The sequence below is a fragment of the Idiotropiscis lumnitzeri genome, chromosome 5 (genome assembly GCF_059441095.1).
Source record: "Idiotropiscis lumnitzeri isolate Australia: NSW breed Sydney's pygmy pipehorse chromosome 5, RoL_Ilum_1.0, whole genome shotgun sequence".
Lineage (NCBI taxonomy): Eukaryota > Metazoa > Chordata > Actinopteri > Syngnathiformes > Syngnathidae > Idiotropiscis > Idiotropiscis lumnitzeri.
Genome location: NC_142395.1, coordinates 25724049 through 25751721, shown reverse-complemented (window position 1 = coordinate 25751721; position 27673 = coordinate 25724049). Strand labels below are relative to the sequence as shown.

Below are 27673 nucleotides of genomic sequence, written 5' to 3'. Positions count from 1 at the left end.
GTTGCAGCTTTTAATCAGATGCATTTTGAAGTCTGGAAATTATGATGCTTGAGTAAAAGTAGCTTGTTATTTGTCGGTTGCTTTTACCATAATGGCGCAAACCATTTACAGCAGTTGCACACAAATAACTTTGTACGTAAATTTAAATATAAATAATGACATTTTTTGATAAGGACCTGTCATTCAAAAAAAAAAAAAAAAAAAAAAGGAATTCCTCATTTTTAAAAGCAATGATTAGGTGAGCAATGCATTTTGTGCAAGGAATTGGCCACTATTGCACACGCAACCTAAAGTCACAATTTGTTGAAAAAAAAAAAAAAAAATCGAATTAAACATAAATGTGTTTAAAATATGGCACACATTTAACTACTGGTAACACGCATGTGACAAGGTCGTTCATTATTTAAATTAATTGTGCCACAGAATACATTCTGTGAATGGAAAAGGAAAGTTATTATTTTTACAGTTGACACCCATTATTGGCAGTGAAGAAGGACCAGGCCGCCCCACGAAGAGCAAAAATCCATTTATAGACGGATTCTAATTGTTTTTAATGAATCAGACGAATAATTGGTGATCTGCATTATTTTTTTCTGCCATTAAATCTGCATCGGCATTAAATAATGCATATCGGCCAGGCCTTAATCATAATGTATCCACAACAACACGGTGTGAAGGTGAGGAAGGCACAGCCAAGACTGATGACATTCAAAGTTAAAAAAAAAAAAAAAAAAGAAAAAAAAAATGGAGGAAGATTCCTCAGCCGGGACACTTAATGTGTTCAAAACAAGTTTGTGCAGTTAGACAAAAAAAATCTTGTGATGCACTATTTCCATCACACTTCATGCATGTTCCAACATGGGAGCGTTCCGCCTCTCTCTTCGTGGCAAGTCCATTCACGTTAAACACAAAAGCAGCTGGAGGCCCGCCGCGTCTGGCTTTTATTCGATTTTTTTAAAAATTTTTTTGTGTGTGCGCAGCCGACCATAGGTGTCGTCTTACCTTGCACACGCGAGCGATCCTCGACACAATGGTGTTGTCGAAGAAGTCAAATTCCTTCCCCGCCTCGCTGAAGAAGAAGTAAATCTTGTCGTCGTCGCCCACGGGGTTCCCTATTGGCTGACTCTCTTCGATGTAAGCCGAGCCCACAAAGATGGGATCTGTGGGAAAAATAGAGCAAAACAAACAAAAACGGCATCACTGTGTTTTTGCCTTTATGCACAGGAACCAGCTTCAACGTTGATTTTTTTCTCGCAAACGGTATAAATACAATAAGTCAGTTCTGGGAGAGTGGATGATGCTTAAACCCTTTTGGCTGTAATTGCACTCAGATGTCTCATCAGCATGAATTACAGACAGAACCAAATACAAAAGAGGCCTTAATTGTGTACAGCGCACGGCGTCCTTTGGCAGAGCGCTGACAAAGAGCATGTGTGCCCGCTGACAGAAGTCAGCCAACTAAAGAGGAGCTTGTCCTCTCTGCATGCGACAAACTAATGAGCACTTACTTTTGGGAGCTTACCTGCTCGGTCCGACACAGATACAAAATGGATAAAGTAAGCCTTGTATCACCCAAGTTCAGTTAGATGTATTTTTCTTAATGTTGCCATTCAGTCAAAATTGAGGGAATAATAAAGTGGTACCTTGAGATATGAGTGACCAGACTTGCACGCTTGTTTTCAAGATACAAGCTGGTGTTCAGACATTTTTTTTTTTGCTTTGCTTTTTGAGCCAAAATTCAAGATATGGACGCTGAATGGTGAACAATTCAGGCTTCAAGCTGTTTATTGCCAATCTGAGTTGAAACTTGTTGCCAAATTAAACAAAACAAAGAGAAATGTTTTCGATTTAATCAAACCACCTAAACTTTTTGACGAAAGTCCGCTATCTTAATGCTAACACGCAATGCAAAAAGTCATTGACCGCGTTGTTCTAAATGTTTAATTCTTTACAACTTATTACAACAAATTATGTCATTCCTGTATGCTTTTTGCAAAATGTTATAGAGTGCCATTATATTTAAAACATGACAACAAATTTTGGGGGAAATGACGAGTGACATTGACATTCTTTGATGATGATCCAAAATATGAGAGTTTTGAGTTATGAGCATGGTCACCGAACTAATGAAACTCACATCTCAAGGCGTGACTGAACTTGTATTCTGACCATCTTTTTAGCACCGTTGTATAGGGGTACCAATTGTTTGCAACCGTTTCCCAATAACTCCCTCATAGGCGGGTGAAAAATAAGCACATCCATAACTTTGGGTGAGAGGCGGGGTGCGCTCTGGACTGGTTTCCAAGTCGACCACAGAACACACAGAGACAAAAAAAAAAAACACTCACTCACATTTATGGACAAGTTTGACTCTTCACTGTACCTAATGAACCTCACACAGGAGTATCAAAATTTAATATACTCTACAATCAAGCTATTGTGTGTATGCGGTGCGATGTGAGGATGAATAGAATTTTTTTTTTTTTTTTACCTTGCAGCCATTTTAAAGAATTTTCCGTCTTCAGTGCTGTTCCTTGGCCCAAACTCTTATAAATGACAGGCTCGTTCCCTTGGAAGTTGCTGACTGTGCCTGTGTATAACTCACCATCTTAAAAAAAAAAAAAAAAAAAAAATGAAGCAACAAAATGGAATATATTTAAAATGGATTATAAAGATGTCCTTTATTAGTCCCACAATGGGGAAATTTAAAACGGCAACGTAATCCATTAGAAAGAAACGATACGCTTGCGTTGCGAGTGAAGAGAGTCTGAATGGCGGATTAGCCAAATGCTAATAACCCGCTCATTATTTACTGATAGCTGAACCACAAACAGAAGACACATGCTAATCTGCCCAGGGCCTTCAGAATCACTAATGTTGGTTCATGGAACTTTCACAATAGCAATGAGACTTTTCGACCAACAAAATTTTCAATTTGTCCTCATAGTCCCTGGCCTTTGATGACATCAATATATTCCCATTTTGATTGGTTGTTCAGAGCAAAACCTGTTAGAACAAACTTTGACTAGCAAAAAGACCTCTATGGCTCACTAGAGGTCTAAAGTTTCACTCATTTAATCCCAGCCCTTTGCACTAGAGGAATCCCCTCAATCCCAGTGTTTTTCTGGTTTTTGAATGATTTGGTGAGGCCAACAGAATATTTTGTTCTAATGGTATAAAAACAAGGAGTTAAGACGCAAAAAAAAAAAAAAAAAAAAAGCTAAGACGTATAAATACGTCTTTGGGAGGCAAGGACTACGTTTCTGAAAAGGTATATGTATTTCTTATGGAGTTAAATATGCTGCTTTAAAAAATAAATTAAAAAAATGCGTACCAACAATGATGGCGGTGGATTTGTACTCGGGATTAAAAGGGCAGCGGCTGCGTCCATCCTCCATCGCCACCTCGCCGGCGTCATCCCTCGCTAGCGTGAATGTGGACGTGTTCTGCAGACAGACAGGCACAGTGTGATGATGTCACCCTAATAACAATGACCTCAGCCGCCTCCAGCGCTAAAATACACAAGCGAGCTGACTTACTGGCAAGCGTGGATGGTGAGTAAACAGGTTGTCGTTTACCACACATATGGTTTGAATCGTGAGCAAAGTGGTCTTCGATCTGGCACATGAGCCTTCATGCTCCGCTTTAATAAGCAAGTGGTGATCAAACATGTTTTCTTTCAACTTTTTTTTTTCTTTTATTTCCATAGGCTTTTGTAATTGAATCCATGAGAATGAATGAAAACTCACGAATTGACACGGGACTCAAGTATAGCAGAATAATCCTAAAGGTCTGCCTGACTCTTCACAAAAATGAAAAAAGGCTTTCTCACATGATACTCTAAACTGTTTACCGGTGTGAAAAGGAGTGTGAATGGTTGGAGAAATAATATATTGAAACACACTTACAAAGTACTGAGTGAGTGTTGGATGACCTAGCTTCTTTTGAAAGGTCCGTCTTGAAAATGGCCTCGCAAGTGTATCTGCAATTAAATCCACACTTTTCCCTCCTTTGGCCATTGAGGTTTAAAAAAGCTAGAATTTATTTTAGATTTATGAATGGTTGCCAGTTACGACTTTTGGGTGTGTTGATTCCGCATAGCGCTGCCCCCTCATGAGTGAGACCCAATCACAATACGCGTTCATCACGTTCAGCGTAAGGCCAGCGAGAAGGCTCATTGTAACCAATTTGTGATCTGATTGGCTATTGCAACTGTTTCTCACCTGTAAAAGCCCACTTGAGACACAGAACAAACGCCCGATTGTATCTGAAGACCTCGGACGAATAGTGAGTGCTATTGGTATTGTGAAATCTGCCTGGCAACAAGAGCGAGCTGAATTCTGATTGGATAAAAACTCTCACCGAAAAATACAGCACTAGGATATAATATGAAATCAATGTGAAGAATATAATCATGATTTCTTGATTATTTTAGGCCAGCTGAGAAGGCCTTCCCGTCCACCACGGCTGATTGGTGCATTTCAGTGACGTCAACATTGCATTAACAGGGTACTGTAATCCGGTCTATTGGCAATTATCTGATATGTATCAGATTTTTGCTGGCCTGATTCTGATTTAAGGATATCTGCCTCCCTGTGATTTGTTTTCTCTCCAAGCTACCATGACGCAACTCCAAACTGTGCCAATTGAAAGCAAAAAAAAAAAAGATGCCCCTTGAACCATGCAGCCAAAATCCATCTTTTGAGTTCAACGCTCTGACTGACTGTCCAAAGCCTGTTTAAAGAAGAGCTATAAAAATAAACATGTAATGTTATGCATGTGACAGACTGTCCTGCACTGTGTCAACATAAAGAGCGTTCACCCCGTCCTCCTCAGAATGAAACGTCCTGTGTTATGCTTTCGCTTTTTGACGTCAAAAGCGGGTAAAGTTTACAGAGCTGACGTCAGTGTCACCCTGCTGATAGTCTATCATCCACTCCTGACGCGCTCCTCTGCTAGATAAACATGTCTGCTACTGGAAGCCACGCGCACATGCGCACACACACACACACACACACACACACACCAAGCACCCCCCTGTTGGCTTGTCTGGATAAATTGCCTCAGCAGGGTCCTGTCACGCTCAGATGGCAACGGAGGGGAGGAAAAAAAAAAAAAAACAAGCTTCAAAAACCAAAATAGATAATACTGTACAGTGGAACTTCTCAGATTTTCTGGAATATAGGCCCCAAAATGCTAACAAAACCTCCTCACACAAAATCTCTTCATGTCAGTGGAGCTTTTATTTGAGATGTTTGCTGAGTGTGTTTAGTTTTTTTTTTTTTTTAGCATGTTGGTTTTTTTTGGTCAGATGTTACCATTTATCATGGCGAGGCTAACACAAATAGCATGTAGCTAGCATAAAAAAAAGCTACTTTTTCACAGCACTGTACTCACATCGCTGTCAGGCATCCAACATGTATTTTAGTTTTACTGAGTTTTTAATTAATTATTCAACGGTTAACTTATTTTTTCCATTTGTATGACCGTTAGGAATGTAAAATGTCACTCAAAAGATCACCTGTATAGTTGATGAAGATTACATGTTAGCATTTGTTTCACTCTGTAACAAATTAATACACTTAACATTATTTACTTATGCGGAATTTGACTTTGAAATGAGAACAATTTTGTAATGTCATCAGGTTCGGTGAGAAAGACTTACAATGTAGCTGCAGATGGGGCTGAAGGCGTAGGTGCCACACACGTACAGGTGCGTGCTGTTGAGACGCAGCAGAATCTTGATGTAATTGAAGCAATCCGTCTAGTTGAGAGACGAACAAAAACATGAAGGTTGTTAATTTCCTCATCCAAAAGCTTGCTACGTTTCGGCCTAAGATGATCAAATAAAGCACACATTAAAATGTACCTAGTGGGGATAAAAAAAACTCAAGTGTACTAAGGGGAGAAAAGGTTGCCGGCTCCGTGGAATTGGGACTGCACAACCGACGTGTTGCGCGTAGATTAGCAGGCCCTTGTCGCCTGAGGATACAACAGCTTGTATGACAAGGGAGCACGAAGATACGTCAAAAAAAAGGAGAATTTCCCCATGTACACCTGATGAATGTGGAAGAGTTTGAAAACATAATCGTCGAAGGTGACACCAAAAGGCTGTATTAAAATTCTATACGGAATGTATAAGTAAGCCTGTGGCAACCCGTTCCAAATTTTTTGTTCCACGTTTTACCATTAGGTAAAAGCCAAGGATTTCCTCGCTGACTCAATTTGAATGGTGAATGAGAAGAAAATTTACACCCAGGACTGACTGCAAATCTGCATGACAGTCATCGATGTTAACCACGACACTACTTGGGGTCTCATTCCTGACCGTACATTTTAGTTAAATGTGGATGTGGATATTTTTTTATTTTATTTTATTTATTTTTTTTAGAAGGATGCTTATTCCGACAGAGACAGAATAAAAGTCCAATATGCAATTAATGGGACAATTAATTGATTAATTTAACTGATTTACTGCCATTGACGGCTAAAGACGTCAACGATCCATTTTTTTTTTTTTTTTTACTTGGCTGGTAGTGAATCAGTTAAAAAAAAAAAAAAATATTGGGAGGGAGTCCGTAAACAACAAATATGAATAACAGGCAGATAATTTGACAGTTTTACAATACTTTGTCCTTTTGTAATGGGTGGCGCTGTTTAAATGTCATCATCATTCTCGTGGGCCCAAATATATTAACGTGTTAAAAAAAAAAAATAAAAGGGGAAAGAAAAAAAATTGCAATAAATCATACCCTCGTTGCCAATTTTAAAAGACAGAATATCGACTGATTAACCGATCGGTCGCTCCCGAATGTGAACTACTACACTCCCTGTGGTCCATTTGTTGCCAATCTTCAAGGTTCCAGCACCAGAATTAGGGCAAAAGGTGTTTGACACTGTTGACTGATTTCCAATCTGCATGGCAGTGAGCTATGTGAACAACTACACTATCTGAAGCCCAAATTCCTGAACTCAATGCTCAAGTTGCAGAGGTCAGTGTGCGTTTGAATCAATTAATTCCTGAACATGCCAAACACATTATACAAGAAAATAATAAAAATAATGCACTGGCAACTTTTTGTTATTTTTTTGTTATCAACTTTCATCTCACCTCGAGGTTCTTCCCTTTGAAGCTGCACTCTTCTCTCTTTCCAAGCGGAGTAGCCCAAGTCAGCTGAAGGCCAAAAAAACGTCTGAATAAATCATTAAAAAAAACAACAACAACAAAAAACCAGGAACATGTGCTTTGAAAAATTCATAGTTCACCTGATGTTGAAAAATCTGCTACAATTAGTACAGAATAAAAATATGTAAAAAATATCAGTACAAACGTATATGCCAAAAATATTAGAATTACAATATTATAGACACAACAGATTTATAAAGTTGAATTCTATTCCCATGATTGCTTATGCGGCAAATTTGACTTGCACAGCAGTACAGGTTGCACTCACATTCTTCTGCAGCTTCGTCCTGCTGATGTCGGAGAGGCTGAGGGCAAACAGCGCCTCCCGGGCCCCCACGTACAGCATGTCGTCCTCCTGGCTGAGCAGCAGCGATGTGTAATTGAAGACGCCCTCGGCAGAAAACCTCTTGGCCGATCTCTCCTTCGCATCTGCAGGACACGTATGCACACAGCGTTGTTATTGTATTACAAATATTGCAAAAAAAAAAAAAAACAAAAAAACAAAAGATCATGCACAGCCCGGTAATGTGAAAAGCACTCAGGAGGTCACTTAAAGGGCGGATCAATTATTAACGTGGACATATTATGAAAAGAATGGCTTCTATATATATCTGGAGGGGCAGAGGTTTTTTTTTTTTGCCGCACCAGAATAAAAAAAACAAAAAAACAAAAAAAACAATGCACATCCACTACAGTAGATGGCAGTGTTTTTTTTTTTAAGTCTTCAAATCTTTTCTGTAGCAACCTAAAAGAAACCGTCAATAAATAATCTATATTTTTTATATTCTTTTTTGTTTTCTTTGACATTAATACGGACATTCATTTCGACATTAGGCATGCACGAGATCTAACGCATCGTTACGCATAAACTTGACGCAGAGATGACAAGAGGCAGACCGTGAAGCTCTGGTTTTGTCTCTGGTCATCATGGTTGCAAAAGTTGGACTGGAAATTAGCCTGCCAGTAAATGTGGCAAGATATGGTTTGGCTAATTTGCAATGGACAGCCCCGCCGAACATGCACAATTTCAGCAAACCGAGAAATTGGCTGTTTTTTTTATTTTGTCAAAGCAGCAAAAAATAAATAAATAAATAAACTAAACTGGAAAGCAGCTAAATTGTACCAAGAATCATTTATAAGCCATCATCACTAATCATTTTCAAGCTCCAACAGTGAAACTGAATTAAAAATGGAATATTGTAAAATCTGTCGCCTAAATAGTCAATACATCTTGGAATATTTTTTAAATTTAACATTTACAATCCAGACAAATTGCAACAAACATTTTTCAGAGCCTGTGGCTATCTTTGTTACTTTGCAAAAAAAATCACGTTGTACCGCATGTCGTTGCTCCAGTCAGACAGCCCAACGAGGCTTACACTCAAAAACACCTCCGGCGGAAAAAATATTTGCCAAGATTTGTTTCTAACCACTTGAAGTCAACTAATGGCAGCTAGCAGCCTTTATCAGCCAGCAATGTGGAATTCAGGCATGGAATTGTGACATTAATATGCAATACGCTCACATCTTCCTCTGTGATAAGCATGCTGATACACCCCACCACACATTTGGCAGGCAGAGAAGAAAGAAAATGTACTAATACGTCTGTTGATGCCAGCTACTTTCATCGCTTTGCGTGTCATATTAAATTCATTGGATTTCTTGCTTTAGCGAAGAAAAACAAGTCTTGGAATGTTAAACATTTGTTTAAAAAAAAAAAAAAAAACAACTAACAGTCAGAGGTTAAGAGGTGAAAGGGAACAGAGAATCTTGGATCTGATGCCATTCAAACTCAAGACACAATCTGACAGCTTGAACAAGATCGCCAGGAAAAATAAAAACCCAACTGTGACTGGTTAGTGAGCAAGAAGCAACATGCCGAGTGAACTCAACATACTTTAACACCAACGGCAAAGACCTCGAAGACCTTTTAAAATCAATATGATTCATTCCTTGACAGTTTAAGAATTCCTGTCATTTTGAAAAGGATGGCTGAAATTATTCGAGGAGTGCAAAGAAATGTGCGCTAATAAGATGGTAATAACATAACAGCGATGCCTGGCCATACATGAGGGATCACAGACAGTTCAAATTGTAGATCGGGAGGTAACAAGTTTGAGTATGGAACTTCAAGTAAATCTTGGATCTGATAAATAATCTTAAAAAGATTTAATGTTCTATAAAAATGATAAGTAGTTGATGGGAGTGGGGACATGTACTAAAATTAAAAAAAATAAAATAAAATAGAAAAAAAAAAAAAAGACCACATCAATCATCACGGTTCTGACAGTAGAGATTTTTCCACGATTTAATTACTACGCTACAAACAAACTATAAGGGATGCACAGATACTGTACAAATTTCCAATATTATTTGATTGTATATTCGATCAAGTTTCTTCCTACATTCAATGTTTCCTTCCCTTTTCCATCTCAGTGTAAACATAGTAATACAAAAACTGAACATGACACCAACGCCAAAACGCCGCTTGTCCAAATAAGATAAACAACTAATTAACGTGAGTATTTGCTGCATTTCAACTAACACTCAAAGCACTTTGGCAAGAAAATCAGGTCTTCCAAAGTAGGAAAGAAAGAGAGCCAGCTGCACAAGACTCATCTTGTCCAAAACATCACATTTCAAGGACTTTTCCGAACCAAAAGCGCTCACTTTGCTGAAGATTCTGCAACATCTGGAGTCAATGTAGAGAAAGCCTGTCGTTAAAGTCTATAGGCTGGGACGCAATTTATTGAAGAAGAAGGGACAAAAAAAATATTTCCTGTTCTCCTGCTGTCATTGAGAGCGGGAAAATCACAATAAAATAAAGCACAGATTTAAAAAAGCATCCTTAAATGGCACCAATAGAAACATTTGTTAAGAAATTCGACGTTGTCAAATGGTGACAACGAAATGAAAATAAAACGGAGAAAAATACATAAAATTAACTGTACAGAATAAAATGAGAAAATTATGCCAGACAAAATAAAGGACAATAAATATGCTCCAAATCAAAATGTACAAATATAAACCATTAAATCACATTAAAAATGATCAAATGAGATCAATGCCAAAAAATAAAATAAAAGTTTAAGATTTGACAAATCAGCGGAAATAAAATAAAATCTAATTAAATACAAAAATAAATGCAGAAAAACAAAACCAGATTAGCACCTTTCAAAATAATTCAGTTTAACACTTCTCAAATGAGAGTGATGTTGGTATTTAAATATAAAATTAACAAAATAAAATACAACTTCTCTATAGATGTTTGAGATATTTAATTAATTAAGAAAAAAGTGAGGAAAATAAAAAATATATATATGTGTAATAAATAAAATATTAAATACTGCTCAAATGAAATAAAGAAACAATGATAAGAAGGAAGGAAATAACACAAATGTAAAAACTATTTAAACCTGCTGGTAAGAAAAAAGAAATTACAATCCAACATAATAAAACTTGACAGCTAAATAAAAGCACTTAAACATATTAAATCACTTTAATGACCCCCTCTCATCACTGCAAGCCTGATTGTCCCCTGGGTTCTGGCCAGTCACTGAAAAAAATAAAATAAATAAATAACAGCTTCCCTCGAGCACATGAACACCCTGACATACATCACTGGAGACAATGGCATAAAAAGCCGAGGAGAGCAAACTCATGAAAGTTGCGCTATTGAGGAATGGACATCGTTAAAGACGGTCGTCGTGGTAACATTGAGAGGTCAACCTAAAAAAGTGCAATCCTTAACTGTGTCTTGAAGAGGTCATTGTGCAGGTTGGAGCGAGTGAGAGAGGCCACGCTGCCAGCCCGACTACACATCCATGATCCATGAAATGAATCAGCCTCTTGTTTCATCAGCCGCCTGCCAACCTCAGCTCTTCACCTCTGCTCAGTGCCGCACTTATCATCAATACTGCCGGCTCCAACGTGCACAAAATTAGCCACCGGTTGCCAATGGACACTCCTGAATATGGACCCAGTCTTTGTCATCACACCCACACAAAGTGAGACTGAGACTAACATTGACCCCGTCCTTTCCACTTCTGCATGGAAGATATTCAAGTGCGTCTGTGGAAAGTTTTGTCCATTCAGTCAGATGATCATTTGTAAGCAATAAATAAAATACAGTTCAGGAAAATAAATATTTTTTGGGGGGGGATAGAAGTTCCTTCATACACTGACATGGCACTTAGAGTTCATAAAACAATAATCTAATAACTTTGATGCACAATGCAATGAGAGAGAGAGTGAGAGAGAGAGAGTGAGAGAGCAAGAGAGAGAGAGAGAGAATTGAATAAAACTAGAAATTTTGGTTCAGTACTTTGGAAAAAAAACATACAGTTGATATATAAATAAATTAAAGTTCAAATAAATATATACATTTTTTAAATAAAATAAAATAAAGAAGCACTTATTAAGGGCTTAAAATATATATAAAATGGCTGAATGTTAATAAATCAAATAAAATTAAATAAGCTCATGTTTAGCACTTAAAATATTTATTTAAAGAAATTGAAATTTCTCAAATTATATCTGTGCCAACAAAGAAATAAAATAAAATAAAATAAAATAAAATAAAATAAAATAAAAGCTAAGCACTTAAAGTATTTTTAGATAATCATCCAAGTTTGCTTTTATGGACCTGCTTTATGCACTGCCCGAAGACATGTTCAAAATGTGGAAGTTCGGAGTAAATCAGGTAAAATTGAATTCCAGCAAACTATTGACTTTGTAAAATCAAATCAATAAATAAAGGATGCTAGTAGCAAGTCGTATAACTCAGCAAGTGAAGGCTCAGCTGCTCGACATGTGCAAACTGTCCGCAAGACAATGAGATACACACTCTCATTTTGACTACTGGAATGGAATGGCGAGCTTTCAAATGCGGCTCTAGTAAATATGTAAATTATATCGGCTTGAGTATCCATATGCTCACCTCTTCATACATACACTACATCATCTTGCATCTGATAGCGTTCAATTTCGCTCCCAGGATACACCCTCCGTAGCCCATCAAAAATACGGCACGACAATCCAAACAATGCATTTTAATGCAAGCATTACTGATGATGTCATCCGCAAAAAAAAAAAAAAAAATGCATGCCAAACCATAAAGTGAAGCAGATGCTGACATGTTCGTAAAGCAGGAAAAACAACATCCGTACGAACGCCACATTTTTGAGGAATTAAATACATTCTTGGATAGGTCCAGGCCTCTTGGTTCGCATCGCAGCTAAACTCCACCTAACAAAAAAATCAGTTTGCATACAAAAGAGAATCGCACATGCACGCACACGCAGCTGCACATCGCATTCCAGATGTTTTGTATCGCCGAGTAGCGCCGAGGGTGGGGCTGCTAATTACTCCTGCGAGGCCTGATTGTAAACATTGCTCGCGTTGACTAAAGCAGCACGAGGCAGCTATCTGCAGCTTTGGACACTTCATTAGGTACACCTGCACAGTGTAAAAGCATCCAGTATTCGCATTTCTCCCCTTACCAATATGACGACGCTTACTTTTGATTGACTGACCAAGTAGCACAGACGAACATTAATTTCCGTATCATTCAGTTGGACGACACGACACAGGCTTCAAAACAAAGCAAGGAAAACTTTTTATCATTCAGTCGTGCAACCAAGAGGTGGTTGCTTCTGACCTTCCATGCGAAAATTAATTTGCAACAAACGGCATCAAGTCGTACCTCATATTAACAGCCTTGATGAATTATTTACAAATCTGCAATTACAGAATCAATAAACGGTAATAAGAGAACATTGTTACCCCAAAATATGGTTCATAATTGAAAAATGGACTTTACAACAAACCACATCGAGTGACGCCTCATTTTAAAGGCCTTAATGAGGGCATTCCAGATCATTAATTGTTTTCATCCAAATGTCATATACCACAACACTATCAAACCAAAATAAGTCGACAAGATGTATAGTAAGCACCTCTAATCTATAATTATCCATAATGAAATAAATCGACAAACGCATGTACTAAATATCATCAGTGCCTTATCGCAACCTGAGATTTATGCACTCCTAATGTGCTCTTTAGTGTGTCTTTTGCACAATTATGTTCATTATATGGAGTTGTGTGTGCGCATCACAGTGAGAGACAGCTGCACTTCATAGATAACAAACACAGCCTGGCAGCGCCTAATGCTCGCTGAATGTTGATGAAGCAACGTCGAAGGTGTCGCGTCATGACAAGTAAATAGAACGCGGGCACGAGATGAGGCTTAAACGGATGGACTTAACCCCTCTGCAGAATCAACACACACAAAGATGACAGCATAGCAGGATGATGTGATGCTCAGCTCTGTCATTAGACTCTCTCAGGTGTCAATCTGCTGGAAGTCTACCCGAGGTGGAATTTGTACGCCTTTGTGGCATGCAAGCGGCTTATTCCGACGTGTAACATGTTTAAAAAAAAAAAAAAAAAGATTTGTCTGTGCTCGCCTGACGACGAGGCGCCAGGAGGTGAAGCCCCACAACTCGGGAATACACACGGAAAGCCACCGGATGCCATGTTGTGCGAAAGAATGCCAGAGGAAAAATGAGGTGCTGATTGGTGCTCAGAACGCTGTTGACGGACGGCATATACAAGGCGGTTGTCACGGCAACCAGAGCCTAGCAACTCAATGAAGTGATGATTGAATGACTTAAACAGGCAGCAAAGAGAGTACTGGACTTGAAGGAAAATTAAAAAAAAAAAAAAAACTAAAAACACAAGTAACATTTACTGGGAATGATTACAAGTGTGCCAATTGTTTTGAATTCTTCTAGAACTCATGCAAATGCTAACACAACATGAGAAGCATGCTCGATGATCCTCCAGTTACACTTTTGTCCTCTTTCCGAAATGTCTTAGGAAGGCAAATGATGACACGAAAGCCTTAGCTGAATAGAATTTTAGTACAATAATTGGAAATATGTTGAAGTGGGTACATCTAGACTGAGAGACAAGCTTTGTATGCGAGGGAGGAGCCAAACTTTGCCTGAGTTGTTCGTGGACATTAACAGAGAGATCCAGTCAAAACTGACTTGAATTTGTTGCAGCCTCCCAAAAACAACCATCATTTTCTATGATGTGTTTTTAATGAAGAAAAATAGGAAATTGGTTGCATGTGTGCCTTCAAGGGGTGTGGCCAATTGCATGATTGTGTCTTTTTTGCAATACAAAGCTAAAAAAATTCAAAAGTAATGCCTAGCAACTTGAAAAACTGAGTGAAGGTACCACTGCATAAAGGCAATTTTCTTTTAAAGGAAGTGTCATTTTCTGGCATTGTTTCACTATTTGCGACTAATAAATGACCAATTAGAGTTGTGCGTCTTTTACAATAAAAGACAATTTAAAACGGATCTTGACGATTCTAGGCCGGTTTATTCCTCTTAAAGTGGAATGACTCAATTTGGTTCAATTCAGCAGGATTCCGATTTAAAGTCCGAGAGGGTACGACGCGATGACTTTATTGTTGTCATTTTATAATATAAATTAACTTGTCAGTGATATTAAAAAACTTGTTGAATGTCTCCCCAGAAAAGTTGATGTTGTCAGAGCCACAAAGGCGAAGACTTTCCATCGCCACTCCGTGGAAGTTGACTTGCCAACCGTCCCAATACTTTTGAGCATACAACTGCGGCTGTGTACGTATTTTAACATTCACAATCTAAGTGAGTTGCACATTCCTGCAGATGGTTTGTGCCGCTTGCTAAGTGCACTCTCTGGAAGCAGCCATGTGATTAAGGCCTAAGTGCTAACGCAGCATACAGACCCACTAACGTGGGTGTGTGTGTGTGTGTGTGTGTGTGTGTGTAATGATGAGTTGCGCAGTAGTCTGCCACTCTGGTTGCACACGCACCGCAAAGTAAGCCCAGCGAGCGGACGGGCGGTCGGTGCTGGTCGGAACGTCGCCTGCTGATGGTTTGGTGCACGCGCTACTCAAACAGCTGGAAGCTTTTAACGCTGAGCGAGCCGCACCGCCCCACCGCCGCCGCCACCGCTTCCTGTCACCGTACGCCGTGAGCACACTGCTATGCCGTTAGGTCCAATTATCTCAGCCGAGGGGAGGGGGAGGGGCTGCGTTCTGATAAACGCCTTGATGGCATCTTAGCATAGGTCATCGAAGTATAGACCAGGGGTGGGCAAACTTTTTGATTGGTGGGCCACAATGGGTTCTAAAATTTGACAGAGGGGCCGGACCAGTGTTTTTGGAACCTCACCTCATTTGAGAAAAAAAATACATTTAATTTGAAATAAAAGTGAACAAAAGGATTACAACAAAATATCTGTCTTTGACACACCGCAGTATTCAGAAAATAAAACATGAACAAGGTTTTTTCATTTAATTATTTTCAGGTTTGACGGGTCTTTTGCCGTCAATGGCAGTAAATGAGTTGTAATGAGGAAAACTTCACTTGTAAGACACTGTTGCACTACTAATGCATTGAATTGTCTTACTTGCAAGGACAAAGAGGATACTAGTGCAAAAAAATGTAAACCGGCTTTCCACATGCAACCACGAGAAAGTTGAGCAGAGAAAAAAAAAAAAAGCAATGTTGTGAAGTACAATTTTGATGAATACGATATTTGGCGATAAACGCTTATTTTTAGATGAATTCAGATATCGTTATCATTTACCACTTTGGCTTATCGAAACAGAAATGCAATAATGTCACGGCATTGCCAGAAGATCAAAGCACTCCGTAATCGCCAAATCCCATCACTCCAATGCCCTGACAGTCCAGGGAGAACATATTTGAACGCTATCTGGTATATTGCAATAATTTGCAGCAAAGCGAATGAAAAGCCAAACGAACGGCAATTAGGTGGAAAAAGATGAATAGATCCAAACAGTTGCGTCACATTGGAAGCTTTAAACGGCTTCTACAGGCCAAACGTTAATATTAACAGCATGTGAAGCCGTGTAAGCGACGTTGGATGCAGCAAATTCAAGGGGAAGTTGTCATTTTTGATTCATGCTAATCTGTAAAATCGTAACCAAAAAGTGCATGTGCATGCTGAACACTAATTGTGCTTCAAGTGGAGCATCCCCGTGGAAAAAAAAACCCAGAAACACTGTATATGTCTCGTCGTCGTAAAATAAAATGACTTGTTGCGAAATGTTGCCCAGACTTCATAAATCCCACATTTGCGTCACCCCCTTTGCAACAAAATCCCAGCCCAAAAATAAAAAAACAGAAAAAACTAACGCAGCGATCCCTAAAAATGAGTGTCATGACCCTCGCATTCCTTGTGTGTCCACCTTAATTAAGAGCTACAAGGTCACTTCTCGCCGCCTGCTATTCTGCGCCAATCAAGCTGTTGAAATGTGTCACCATGGAACTTTTCTCAACATGCTCTGGAGCGTATAAAAAAAGGGGGGATGAGGCCATTAAAACCGTGTCGCAATTACGTCGCTATTGTCACGAGCATTGTTGAGTCGGATGCGAGCATTTGTGTCACCGATGCTAGCGGGGGTCTGAAGACTGCCTTTCTTTCGGGATCAGTGGGCTTCTCCTCGGTTCTTGGTTGACAATGCAGACAGGTTAAAAAGATCTCAAATGAATTGTTGGTTAAGGAAGATCATATATTTCTTTACTAAATAAATAAATAAATAAATAAATATATATATATATATATATATATATATATATATAAATTAAAAAACAAATATATATATATATATTTTTTTTTTAATTAATTTATATATTTTTTTAATTAATTTTTATATATATATATATATATATATATATATATATATATATATATATATATATATATATATATATATATATATATATGTATTTTTTTTAAAATTAATTTATTTAGTTATTTTTAAATGGTACACGGTGTTACCTCGTATTCAGGATTCACAACTCTCAAAATCACCTATTCTGTTTTTTTTTTTGTGCACAGCCCAAAGCTCCGTAGCTCAAGTGCCGCAATTACGCTCCCATTGTCGCGGCCATTGGTGGTGTTGGACACGAGCGCTTGTTGAGTACTAGTGGGTTCACATTCTGCATTTCTTTCAGGATCAGTAGGCGTGTCCTCACCAGGTTTTAGGAGGGCATCGGAGCATGTCTAAAAAGGACACGAGTATTTGGGCCTGAAAACACGGGCAGTCTGCCTTCGCTGTTTGCATGCTGCCAAGGTCGTTGGATTAGCATGCATGAGATCCGGCGCACAATATACGGACAATGTAAAGATAACATATGAGGGGAAAGGACACCGTGTGCGCTGATTATAGATGCGTAGAAGGCGCAAACGGTAATAGCTGTCAAATATGTGCCTCACTCGCGTAAATAATGCATTCCAATGTAGGATTGAGAATGTAGGAACTACAAATACATAGTTGCGGCCAACCACAATTGTTCATATGCAGTGATGTATATATAAAGTCTACAAAGACCTGCTCAAATTCCAGGTTTTTGGTGATATAAATTAGATCAAGATAATTAACATGATATAACCCGCGCAAGACACTTGAAATTTGTTTTTTCTTTTTCGAGAGGGTTAGTAAATAAAAACACAAAAATAATGTGGTATCACAGGTGTGCAATCATATTTAAACTCATGCTAACGAGGAGTCAGTCCACGTTGCACCCTTGAGCGCATACGCAATGAATGGGCTGGTCAAAGGCGGGGTTCTCGTTGCTAAGCGCAGTGCGAAAAAAAACTTTAGCATTGCAACAAGGGACAAAGCTAAGGTGTGTCATAACGAAGTTAGCAGCGTGGCAAATATTTTGTGAGTTTTTCCCACTCATAGTAAGTGACTTACAAACCTCTGGTAATTATCCCCCCCCTTACTGCCCCCCCCCACACACACAACCACACACAAAAGCAACAAGCAACAAATCTAGCTCCGTTTTATGGTGTTAAGACATCTGGAGACTAAAACTCCCACCAGAGCAGATGTCCACCCCTCCACGTCCAGAAACTACCACAAAAAATAAAAAGATAAACCCAATACGATTTGATTGTACACCATGACATCGCTAACAATTTATGCTAATCTGCGCTAATACTGCAGCTGTGCTTAACTTTTGCTGTTGACATAATAGTGCTTCTCTGGAGCGTTGCAGCTCGACTCCGGCCATCGCTTGCAAAAGTGGATCTAGGAGCCGAGCTGCCCAATCACAGGGAGAGAAACTCAGCGTGGCGTTGGTTATTATGTAAAGTAAAATTCGGAGTAGCTTACACTCAGACACATTTTGAAAAATACGCAGATAACAAAAGATTCACTTTGTTGTGCAATTTTCCACTCAACAGGTAGTCAGGCACTCTTGACAACCAGCTATTTGTGCATTTTCAACTCCATTTTCCGTAATATTTCCCCTTTAATGCAAAAATACCCAACCACTCAAATGGACTTAGTTCCGTAGGTCAGTAACATTAACATATTTGTTTTCTAGGATAACATTTGGACGTTAAACATTTCTTTTTCGGTCAATGTCAAAATGGTAGTTTGTGCAGCAGCAGGGAACAGACAACGTGAAAAGTCCACATGAAATAGTATCCAGAGCTAAAATACGCAAACACAAGTGAGGTTTTTACCATCACAGCGGTGAAAAACAACCACCTCAAATCTTCTCAAGTTCAAAACTCGGAACGACTCCTTGTTGATGCTAGCTAAGAAATAAATAAACGTCTCCGGGCTCGAGAGACGTTTGTGATAATGAAAAACACGCCGCATGCCCAACGTTACTCCCATGATCCTTTGTGCGGCCCTAATGAATAACAGACGAGCTCTTCCGCCGCAGCCGCCACACAAAAAAAAACCTCCACTGGGCGCACTTGAGAGATTAGCCTGCTCATTAGGAGAGAGGCATGGAGAATGGTAGTGAATGGAGGAAGGACAAAAAAAAAAAAAGAAAAAACATCTTTCCAGGAAAAAGTTCACTTTAAGGGAGGGAAAGTTCCCCCCCCCCTTTTTTCCATGCATCCAATTATGACCATCGTGAAAGTTTTACAGCGGTGACATGTTTTAGATGATGCGGTGCACGCCAGTTATTCAAGTTTTTTTTCAATTGTTTCTGCAAAGTGACTTAGCGTAATCCAGTTAGGAGTTTGACAAAGTAGTTAAATGGCTAAAGCGAGAGAAAGGATGCGCTATAGAATGAATATTAGCTTGCGGCCAAAGCACCGGTTTTCTAAAGAGGACTTTGAATTGAGATCATGATCGCACACACCTTCTTTTTTTTTTATCCATGTCATGATAGGTTAAATATCCAAAGAAGAAAGAGGCAACTTCTACTGGCTGCATTTTCTTTCACTGAGTCTACTTAAGTTTGCGCAAGCTAACGATCAACAACCGTGTACCGTAATAAGTGACGTTCTAATGCAGGATGGGTATAGTCTGTTAACTTGAATTTGAGGAATTATAATGACATTGAAAGGTGATTATTTTCCGAATGATAGGCCGCTATTTTTTTCCTAGATTTTGAACCATCCAGCTAATATAACGGTGTGGCTTTTTTGTGGATTTTTCTTTTCACCAGCAGGGGCGCTCTATAGTTCAGAAAATACGCTAAATAAGTCTTGATTATTTTTTTTCTCCTGGGTCTGTTCTGTTTTAATAACCAGAGTTGTTGCCGTCTTATATACACAGGTGCGCCGTATAGTCCAGAAAATATGGTAATCATGCCTTTCATAAGCAAACATATTATCTTATGGAAGACTCTTAATTGGCCATATATGCCAATGTGAGCGAAAATGCCTGTTTGTCAAAAAAAAAAAAAAAACCTGAGTGGTGAGTGAATGGGTGTCATAAAAAAAAATAAGAATAAATTTAAAAATGTATACCCTGGTTGTCAACTTGAAACACTGCAAAAATTACAATTCCACTCCAGTTCTATAGGTGGCAGTAATGAGCACTAGTATACAGTGGCCTCCATGCACTCGGCAGAGACATATTTCTTTACAGTAAGCGGTTCATATTCATGTTCCCATGAGGATCGAAGTGGATCCATTCCTGATCATGATTTCACACATTTTATTTGGGCATGTGCACACCTGGTCCTGGCAGGCATTTATTCCGGGACCCCTCGCTCATCACGGCAATTCTCTGCTGCAAATGAAGGCTCGAGTTCACATTCACTGCAGATGGCTGAGCCTTGATGAGAATCAGAACATTTTCATAAAGCTGCAATATCAATTATGGTCTTGATTCTCGTATTCTGTGGATTGCATGGAACTGATTAACTCATCACTTTCAACGAGTTCGCCATCTCAAGAAGCCCAACATGACGGAACCTAAGCGACATCCACAACTGCTCTGCATTATTGAGCTCAGTCCAACACTGGCATCGACATTTTTTTTTACCAATCTGTAATGGTTAAACATTAGTAAATGAAAATTAAAAATATGCAGAATCCTAAAATATTTACAGGTTTTATGAGCTCCTGTGACGATGGCCACTTTGCGTGAGTGTCAGGGTGTGAGCGGTGGCTGGCAGCAGCTCCAGTGTGAGTGTGTTATGTATTTTATTGTTGAATAAACGGCTTAAAAAAGCCTTCCCACATGCAATTATCATTATTTTATTTTATTTATTTTTTTTTGTCCAAACTCCTTCCTTTATAACTCATTCGCTGCCATTGACGGGTATAGAAGTCAAAAATCACATTCATTTTACCCGGGCTGGCACTGAATGAGATTTCTGGAAGAAAAATTGAAGAAGATACATTTTTGAACCATGTTGAGCTGTATGATGTTCCAGACGCTCGTTTTGGTACTTACTGTATGGGAAAGTGATCCGTGGCATCACGTCGTCGTCCATGGTGGTTGCTGATTGGCCGCAGAGGGCCAATAGGAGTGCGGCAACCGCGAGGTAGCCCGTGCCTGCCGCTAATGTCCACATGGTTATCCTACCCTCACGCCAACAAACACGAAGGAACAGTGTTTGTTTTAACTTTCCTCGGAATTCATGAAGCTCCACCCGACTCCGCAGCTCAGCTTTCTATCCTTGCTGGCATCTTTGGAAGGAGGGGGAAAGGATGCGGCGAGGTAATGAACGTGGCCTTAACTTGATCTTTGTATTCCCACAGGTCCTCCTCGCACAGTGAGCAGACTCTTCACGCTAAGACGAGGAATCCTTTCTGGATTAAAAGCCTGCTTGTTTTTCGCGGGTGGATGTTAGCCGTGCTAAACCCCAAGCAGTGGTCATCTGTGGAGAGAACAGAGAGAAATTCGTTTTAAGTCCCATCCAAGAACATGGGAGAATTCATGCTCAGCTAGAACAACACGTTCCGTTTCTGACAACAAAAAGAGAAAATTTGGCTGAAGATTTTATTGCAAAGGCGAGATTTAAAGAGATTCTCAGTTTTTCAACTTTGCCCAAAAAAATAAATAAATAAAAAAAATGGGCAGCCTCTGTCCTGAAGAGCAAATGTATTTGTTACAGCGATGCCAAAAAAACAAAGCGAGGCCACTCTTTGAGCACGCTGCCAAAAGAACAACTCCATGAAAATGCACGCAGCTGGCACCAACCTCACGCAGTAGCGTCACAAACTTTTTGCAAATTTTTAATCCTGCAGGATAAAATGACGCCGTCATTAGCAACCACAGATGATCATTTGGAAGCTTGGCGCAACATTTTTGACTGTGATGAGGATTAATGAAAGAACCACAGTCCAAAAACAACTCTGTAATTTGTATCAAAGAGTCACAATGAAACCATCTGCTGTGAGACTTTTATTGGTTTATAGCGCACGTCCACATCCTTCCGGAAGATTCTCGTTGCCCATTTGTATTTATGTTCAAATCCCCCCCCCCCCCCAAAAAAAAAAAAAAATCAATATTTATTGCAAAGGATACTCTCAGACTGAAAATTGCTCCTCCAGACCTCCATCCCATTAAAAACAAAACCTGTGGAGTGAGCTAAAGAGTAGATGACCCTGGGGCCGAAGATTCCACTTCTGTATTCGCCCATCTTGTCACAGAAGATTAGGTGCTGTTTTGTTGGCAACGGCGGTTGTACAAAGAACATCAGGGCGCTAATAATTAACGGGCACGTGATTAGAGGTACAATAATAAAATTTTTTAACGTGGGATTTTTTTTTTTTCCCTCGCACTGAAAAACTGCATTGCGAAATCGCTCGAGAAGGTGGCGGCGTAGGCGGTACATGCACGTGGCCAACTTTCAGTGAAACTGATCAGTCCGTTATTTTTCAAAAGTGCCCCACGATTCGTCAATCATCAGCAAAACGGGCATCCCGTCAGTGACGGAATGAAATGATGGCATGCCCACCTCTGAATTGTTCTTATTAAAAAAACACTACAAAAATGTTTTGGGGAAAGATGATTCGAGTATGAGTGTTCTGAGTCGCGACATAGCTCTCCGACATTATTCCTCAGAATAATCGTACATACATGTTGACAATCACGATGACATCACAGGCTCCAAACATCGAAGATGCCATTTAATTTCTGCTTAAAAACATCTCATCTGATGCAATCTACACTTCGCTTGAACTTGCGACATGTTGTGTAATTACAGAATTGAATCAAACCTAATTTAATCTAAACTAGGAACATCGGAAAAAAATACAACCCGGGGGAGTATTCCAAAAACCATGCGCTTCTAGTCTCGGTGTATAATCACGCAGAATCAATCGTACTGATTCAATCTGCGTATGAGTGGTGAATATTTTTGCTCTAAAACATGAAACAAGAGCAGCAGCAATATTTGTCTGCTTCCGAATTACAAAGATAGCGACATAATACAGATGACAAATGTTGCTGTAATGCTACGTAACCTCCCTCCCACAGAGACGCCAATGTTTTGATAGTAAACAGCACAGCGCATAGCATCTCTGGATGAGGGCATCTTTTTTTGTTTTTTTAAATCAATGCAAACGCTCCCTCAAGAGCTCATTCAAAGGGGCAGGTAATAAATCCATTGTCAGGGCAGGATGGCTGGAGACGGGGGTAAGAGGGGGGGGGGGGCAACTGCCGTGGTCTGTGAGTGGCCCCCGGTTGTCTGGCGAGCGCCGATGGCAGTCTTCCTGGTGATCACAGCTCTCGCTGGCAGGCACATTTGGAGATCACAGAGTGGCAGATTGGAAGCAGATGAGATAACTCCAATGATAAGAGTATTGTATTAAAGTGTCCGTTCTGTTTACCAACAATAGTCGGTATAGTACCGAGAGACGAGACACGAGAGTTTTGGTCGAGAAATGAATAGAGGAATAGAATGGAAATATCATAATATGCATTAATCACGTTCCGGATATTCTGCTTTTATCATGAATCCAGAAATGCACTTTTCCAGGTGAACCCAAAATTTCCCATCTACAAATGTGTCCAACTGTTCAATGTTTAACTCATTTAGTGCCATTGACGGCTAAAGACGTCAAAGATCTTTTTTTGTTTAGTTTATTTAATTAATTAATTAATTTATTTATTAATTAATTTATTTATTTATTTTAACTCGGCCGGTAGAGAATGAGTCAACAGTAAAGTAGAAATACAATGGCTAGGGAGTCATAATATTCACAATAAGATTGTGATTTGCCATTCAAGCTCAAACTTGCAAGCTCCAGGATACTCCCTGACTGGAGTTCCCCGTGTTCCATGAGCATCTCATTACTCAACATGAAAAGTCTTTGAATATTTAATGAAAAGCCAAAGCTTTCAGGGAAGGATTCCCGGCACTTTTCCGATTTTTTTTTTTTTTTTTTTAAAGAGAGCTTAATCTGCACAGAAAATGTGTCAAAACTTTTCTCCTGACCTTTTTGTTACCTCAGCGAGTCGCTTTAGCCCAACAACAATGATTTCACCTGGCATGAACGGAAGAGTCGGTAGCCTGAGACAGCTTTGTCATCCAAAGCAACCACGCCAGCTTACTCGGAATGTAAGAATCATATGCTTTCAGAGAATTGAAGAAAAAAAAAAAAAAAACACGGGGATTTGGGGAATCCAGTTAACACAACGACCCATGAATAAGACCTTGGTAATGAGAATGCAACTGACAACAAACTGAAAAAAAAACAAAACAAATGACAATCACGTGACTTTCATTTTCAAATGTCCTGACAAGACAGCAAAAATTCTTTTATTTGCACTAGAAATATTTTCGCACAATGGCTTACTTTTGTGAACGGAATCTGGCAATTTGCACCATGCAGTTGGAAATGTTCCGATGGCGGCTTCTTCTTCTCAGTGCCATGGAGCCCTTCTGGTCTCATCAAGCAGAGAGCTCTTCCGCTCTACGCACCGTACGGATAAATGGACGGAATCTGGTGCCATATTGCTCGCAGCTACAGATTCATTAACCTTGAGAACCTCCCCTGGAGGCGCCACCATATGAACACCTACATCTGTTGGGATGAAGGAAGGAACGCGACAGCCTCATTGGTTGACGGATCGGACCGGGTCATGACAAGTTCCCCATGGCAGGAATAGCGTGACTGTTAAGCATCACATCAATTGAACCATTTTCTAGTGTCAGAAGAACTTTGGACAAGAGGTAGGGGATACCCGAGACTAGGAGTCAGTCAGTCACAAGGCACATACAGTAAGTATTCCCAACTACGGACCTCTGTCAAACGGAAATTCCCTCACCCGGAAAAAAAAACAAAAACGTATGCATTAAATTTTCTACTACTATATTACATTAACGATCGATTCCTCACAACGGAAATTATCCTGATATCCGGAAGCCATAGCGGAAAAACTTTGACCGCTCCGCTATGAAATGGATTCTTTGGCATGAGATTTACTGAAATTGCGAAAGATTAAAAATTAGTTCATTTACATTTACGTCTGTAGAAATAGATATAGAATAGATACAAAGTAAAAAAAAAACAAAACAAAAAAAAAACAAGGAATCGATTCTGGCTCAGTACGATTCCGGCAGTTTACCTGCTCAGAGGCTTGACGGACGAAGTACAGCGGCATAAATAAGCATATCCTGGAATTCTTTAACTGTCGTGCTAAAAACTTCCCGCTAACTGGACCGCTATTTAGAGCGAAGTCTAGCTCAATAGCGCCATCTATGGGCATGGAGGACTTCGAAGGGTCCCGCGGCTGGTTTCAAAAGTTGCACGACGTCAGCTGAGCAATGCCGTCTTGTGTGGTTAGAGAGTGAGTGGAAGAAAAATCTGAGAAAAATAAATAAATAAATAAATAAAAATAAATAAAAATCTGCACTGGACATTTACCGTGGTCATTTCCCACATAAGGAAATTCTATTCTAAGATTGGACAACGCAAATATGATTCCATACTCGAGAATACTTACTGTATTGACAAAAAGTCATTCACACTGAACGTTAATAGTCCTCAATGACCCTACGCATTTTTTTTGGAATGTGGGAAGAAGAGAAAGCCCTACAAACAAGGAGAAAGCAAAACATGCAAAGTCCGAACAGCAGGGCACAAACCAAATCAAAACCAAACCCAGAACCAGCTCAATAACGCAATGAATAATCTTTCCCAATGTGAGAATTGATTCGGCATCTGCTCCCAAAACATAAAAAAATAAATAAATAATTCTCACCGAGTCACATCATTTTTGCAATGGCTCACAGGCGTGGTCTTATTATTACTAGTGAGGTTTATTACTGTTATTCCTCAATATGCGCCTAAAAAAAAACATTGTTTGGGGTTTAGGATTCCAGCAACGATCCAGCAGAGTTACCGGAGCCATTGTGTTGAGAACAGAACGAGCTCAGTGGGTGACTGACAAGACAGAGGCGTCATGCTGGCTCGGTCTTTATAACTCACACTTAGAACCGTCTGCTAAAATGTAGCAGGAGGGAAAAGACAAATTTAAAATGTCTAAATTCATAAAACGTACACATAGTACATTAACTTTTCAATTCCAAAATATGATTTTGGAATTGAATTCATGGTGAAAATTCTGGGCGTATTATTTACTGATTTGCATATTCTAAACATAACAAAATGGTCGATAAAATGTAAATTAGCAAAGGGATGAACTCGTCACGGCATGAACTCCATTGAATTGCGTCAGGGAAAGCGACGAGTCAACACAAGGCTCCGCCGTCAATTGCTCACTTTGCATAACAAACGATGCATTTTCATCCCCTCCAAAGCACAACGTTAGCATGACATTGCCTTATTCACAAAAATGGCGAGACGGCAAAGTTAAAGGTTTAGGAACTTGGGCTCACACTTGCTCAACTTTGTTAACACAGTATATAAAATTCACACTTCAAAAGAGTTGAAGCCAAAACCTCATAAGCGCGCTGAATAGGACGTGTTATCCACTTGGGAATGAGACAGGTGCGAATAAGGCAGGAGGGGACTACGGAGACAGAGTTCCTGCAGACGTCTCCCAGACTCCTAAATAAATCACTTGTGGGTTAAAAATAAACTGCACCCCCTCCTTGCCGCAGTCAGGCCAGCCAGCAATTGACTGCAACTAAACGCATCGACGCGGACGACTTTCTGTGTCATGACTCAGCACTTCTGTTAAGAAATAAAAAAAAAAACAAATCCAGACGATGATAAGGCAGGAGGGTGCGATGACGTCATCGGGAACAAAACATGTGGCACACCTTGTACAGTACACAAGACTCAAGACATCAAGGGATGGATGTGCTCCACTTCCATGAAGTCGGGCTTAAATATCTACAATTATTTGTCGTCGTCGTCATCAGTCGTCTCTCTCTCTCTCTCTCTCTCTCTCTCCTCTCTCTCTCACTCTCTCGTCACGCGATCAAACTCATGCGAGAAACACGAGGGGAAGTGTTTTTTCACCTTTGGTGAGAACGTAGCACGCTGCACCACCCAGAGACACCGCAATATGATTCGCTACATTAGCAATTGTGTTTATTTTTTGTCATTCCTACCATCCATCCATGAATGTTCTTTGCTGTTCACTCTGTTCAGGGTCAGGTCGAGATGAAACGTGACTTTGGGCAACAGGCATGCTACATCCTGGATTGGTCGCCAGTAAATCACAGGGCACATACAGTCGCAGACAGCCATAGACTCGGAGATTCACAGTGCGACATTTCCACAGTGTATTTTCAAACGTGATAAATCTGCTCAACCCGTGAGCCACCCGGAGTGGTTTACCCATACACTTCGCTCTGTTTGTAGCGGTGGTTCAGACGGTACTTACAGGGACTGATGATATGAATATCTCTGCAAATTGAAACCAAAAGCATGTAGTGTGAAACATCCCACTGGGAGCTTCCCTAACGTATCATTAATTATTCACCGAATCATCTTTCTATTGATTTGCAGCTGCCTGGAGTCGGACTGCCTCTCGCATACACTATGTATTGCGATGGCTCAAGATAGGACTCTCAAAGCAAATAGCTCTAGAGTCATACAGAAGATAATCGGTACAAAATGACTACAAAATACCACAAAGTATTTGTTCAGTTTGTACCTGAACAGCCTATAGTTCCTGTAACATCAAGCAAAGCTAAGACCGGCGTAAATACAGACCATAAAAGGACTCTTACAGTCACACATATATCACGTTAAGTACACAGCACA

At 39.7% G+C, this 27673-nt stretch overlaps 1 protein-coding gene across 2 annotated transcripts in view; it reads right to left on the bottom strand.

The window, feature by feature from the left end:
• Positions 1-27673, bottom strand: part of LOC148337443 (semaphorin-4B-like) — a 57319-nt gene that overhangs the window by 12056 nt on the left and 17590 nt on the right. For both annotated transcript variants that reach the window (XM_088296432.1, XM_088296431.1), the window contains exons 2-8: positions 20937-21363; positions 7455-7615; positions 7112-7174; positions 5666-5764; positions 3335-3446; positions 2492-2608; positions 1003-1160 (exon numbers count right to left, since the gene is read on the bottom strand). In XM_088296432.1, coding sequence (XP_088152558.1) covers positions 1003-1160; positions 2492-2608; positions 3335-3446; positions 5666-5764; positions 7112-7174; positions 7455-7615; positions 20937-21057 — 831 coding nt within the window. In that variant the 5' untranslated portion in view covers positions 21058-21363. The remainder of the gene's footprint in view (positions 1-1002; positions 1161-2491; positions 2609-3334; positions 3447-5665; positions 5765-7111; positions 7175-7454; positions 7616-20936; positions 21364-27673) is intronic.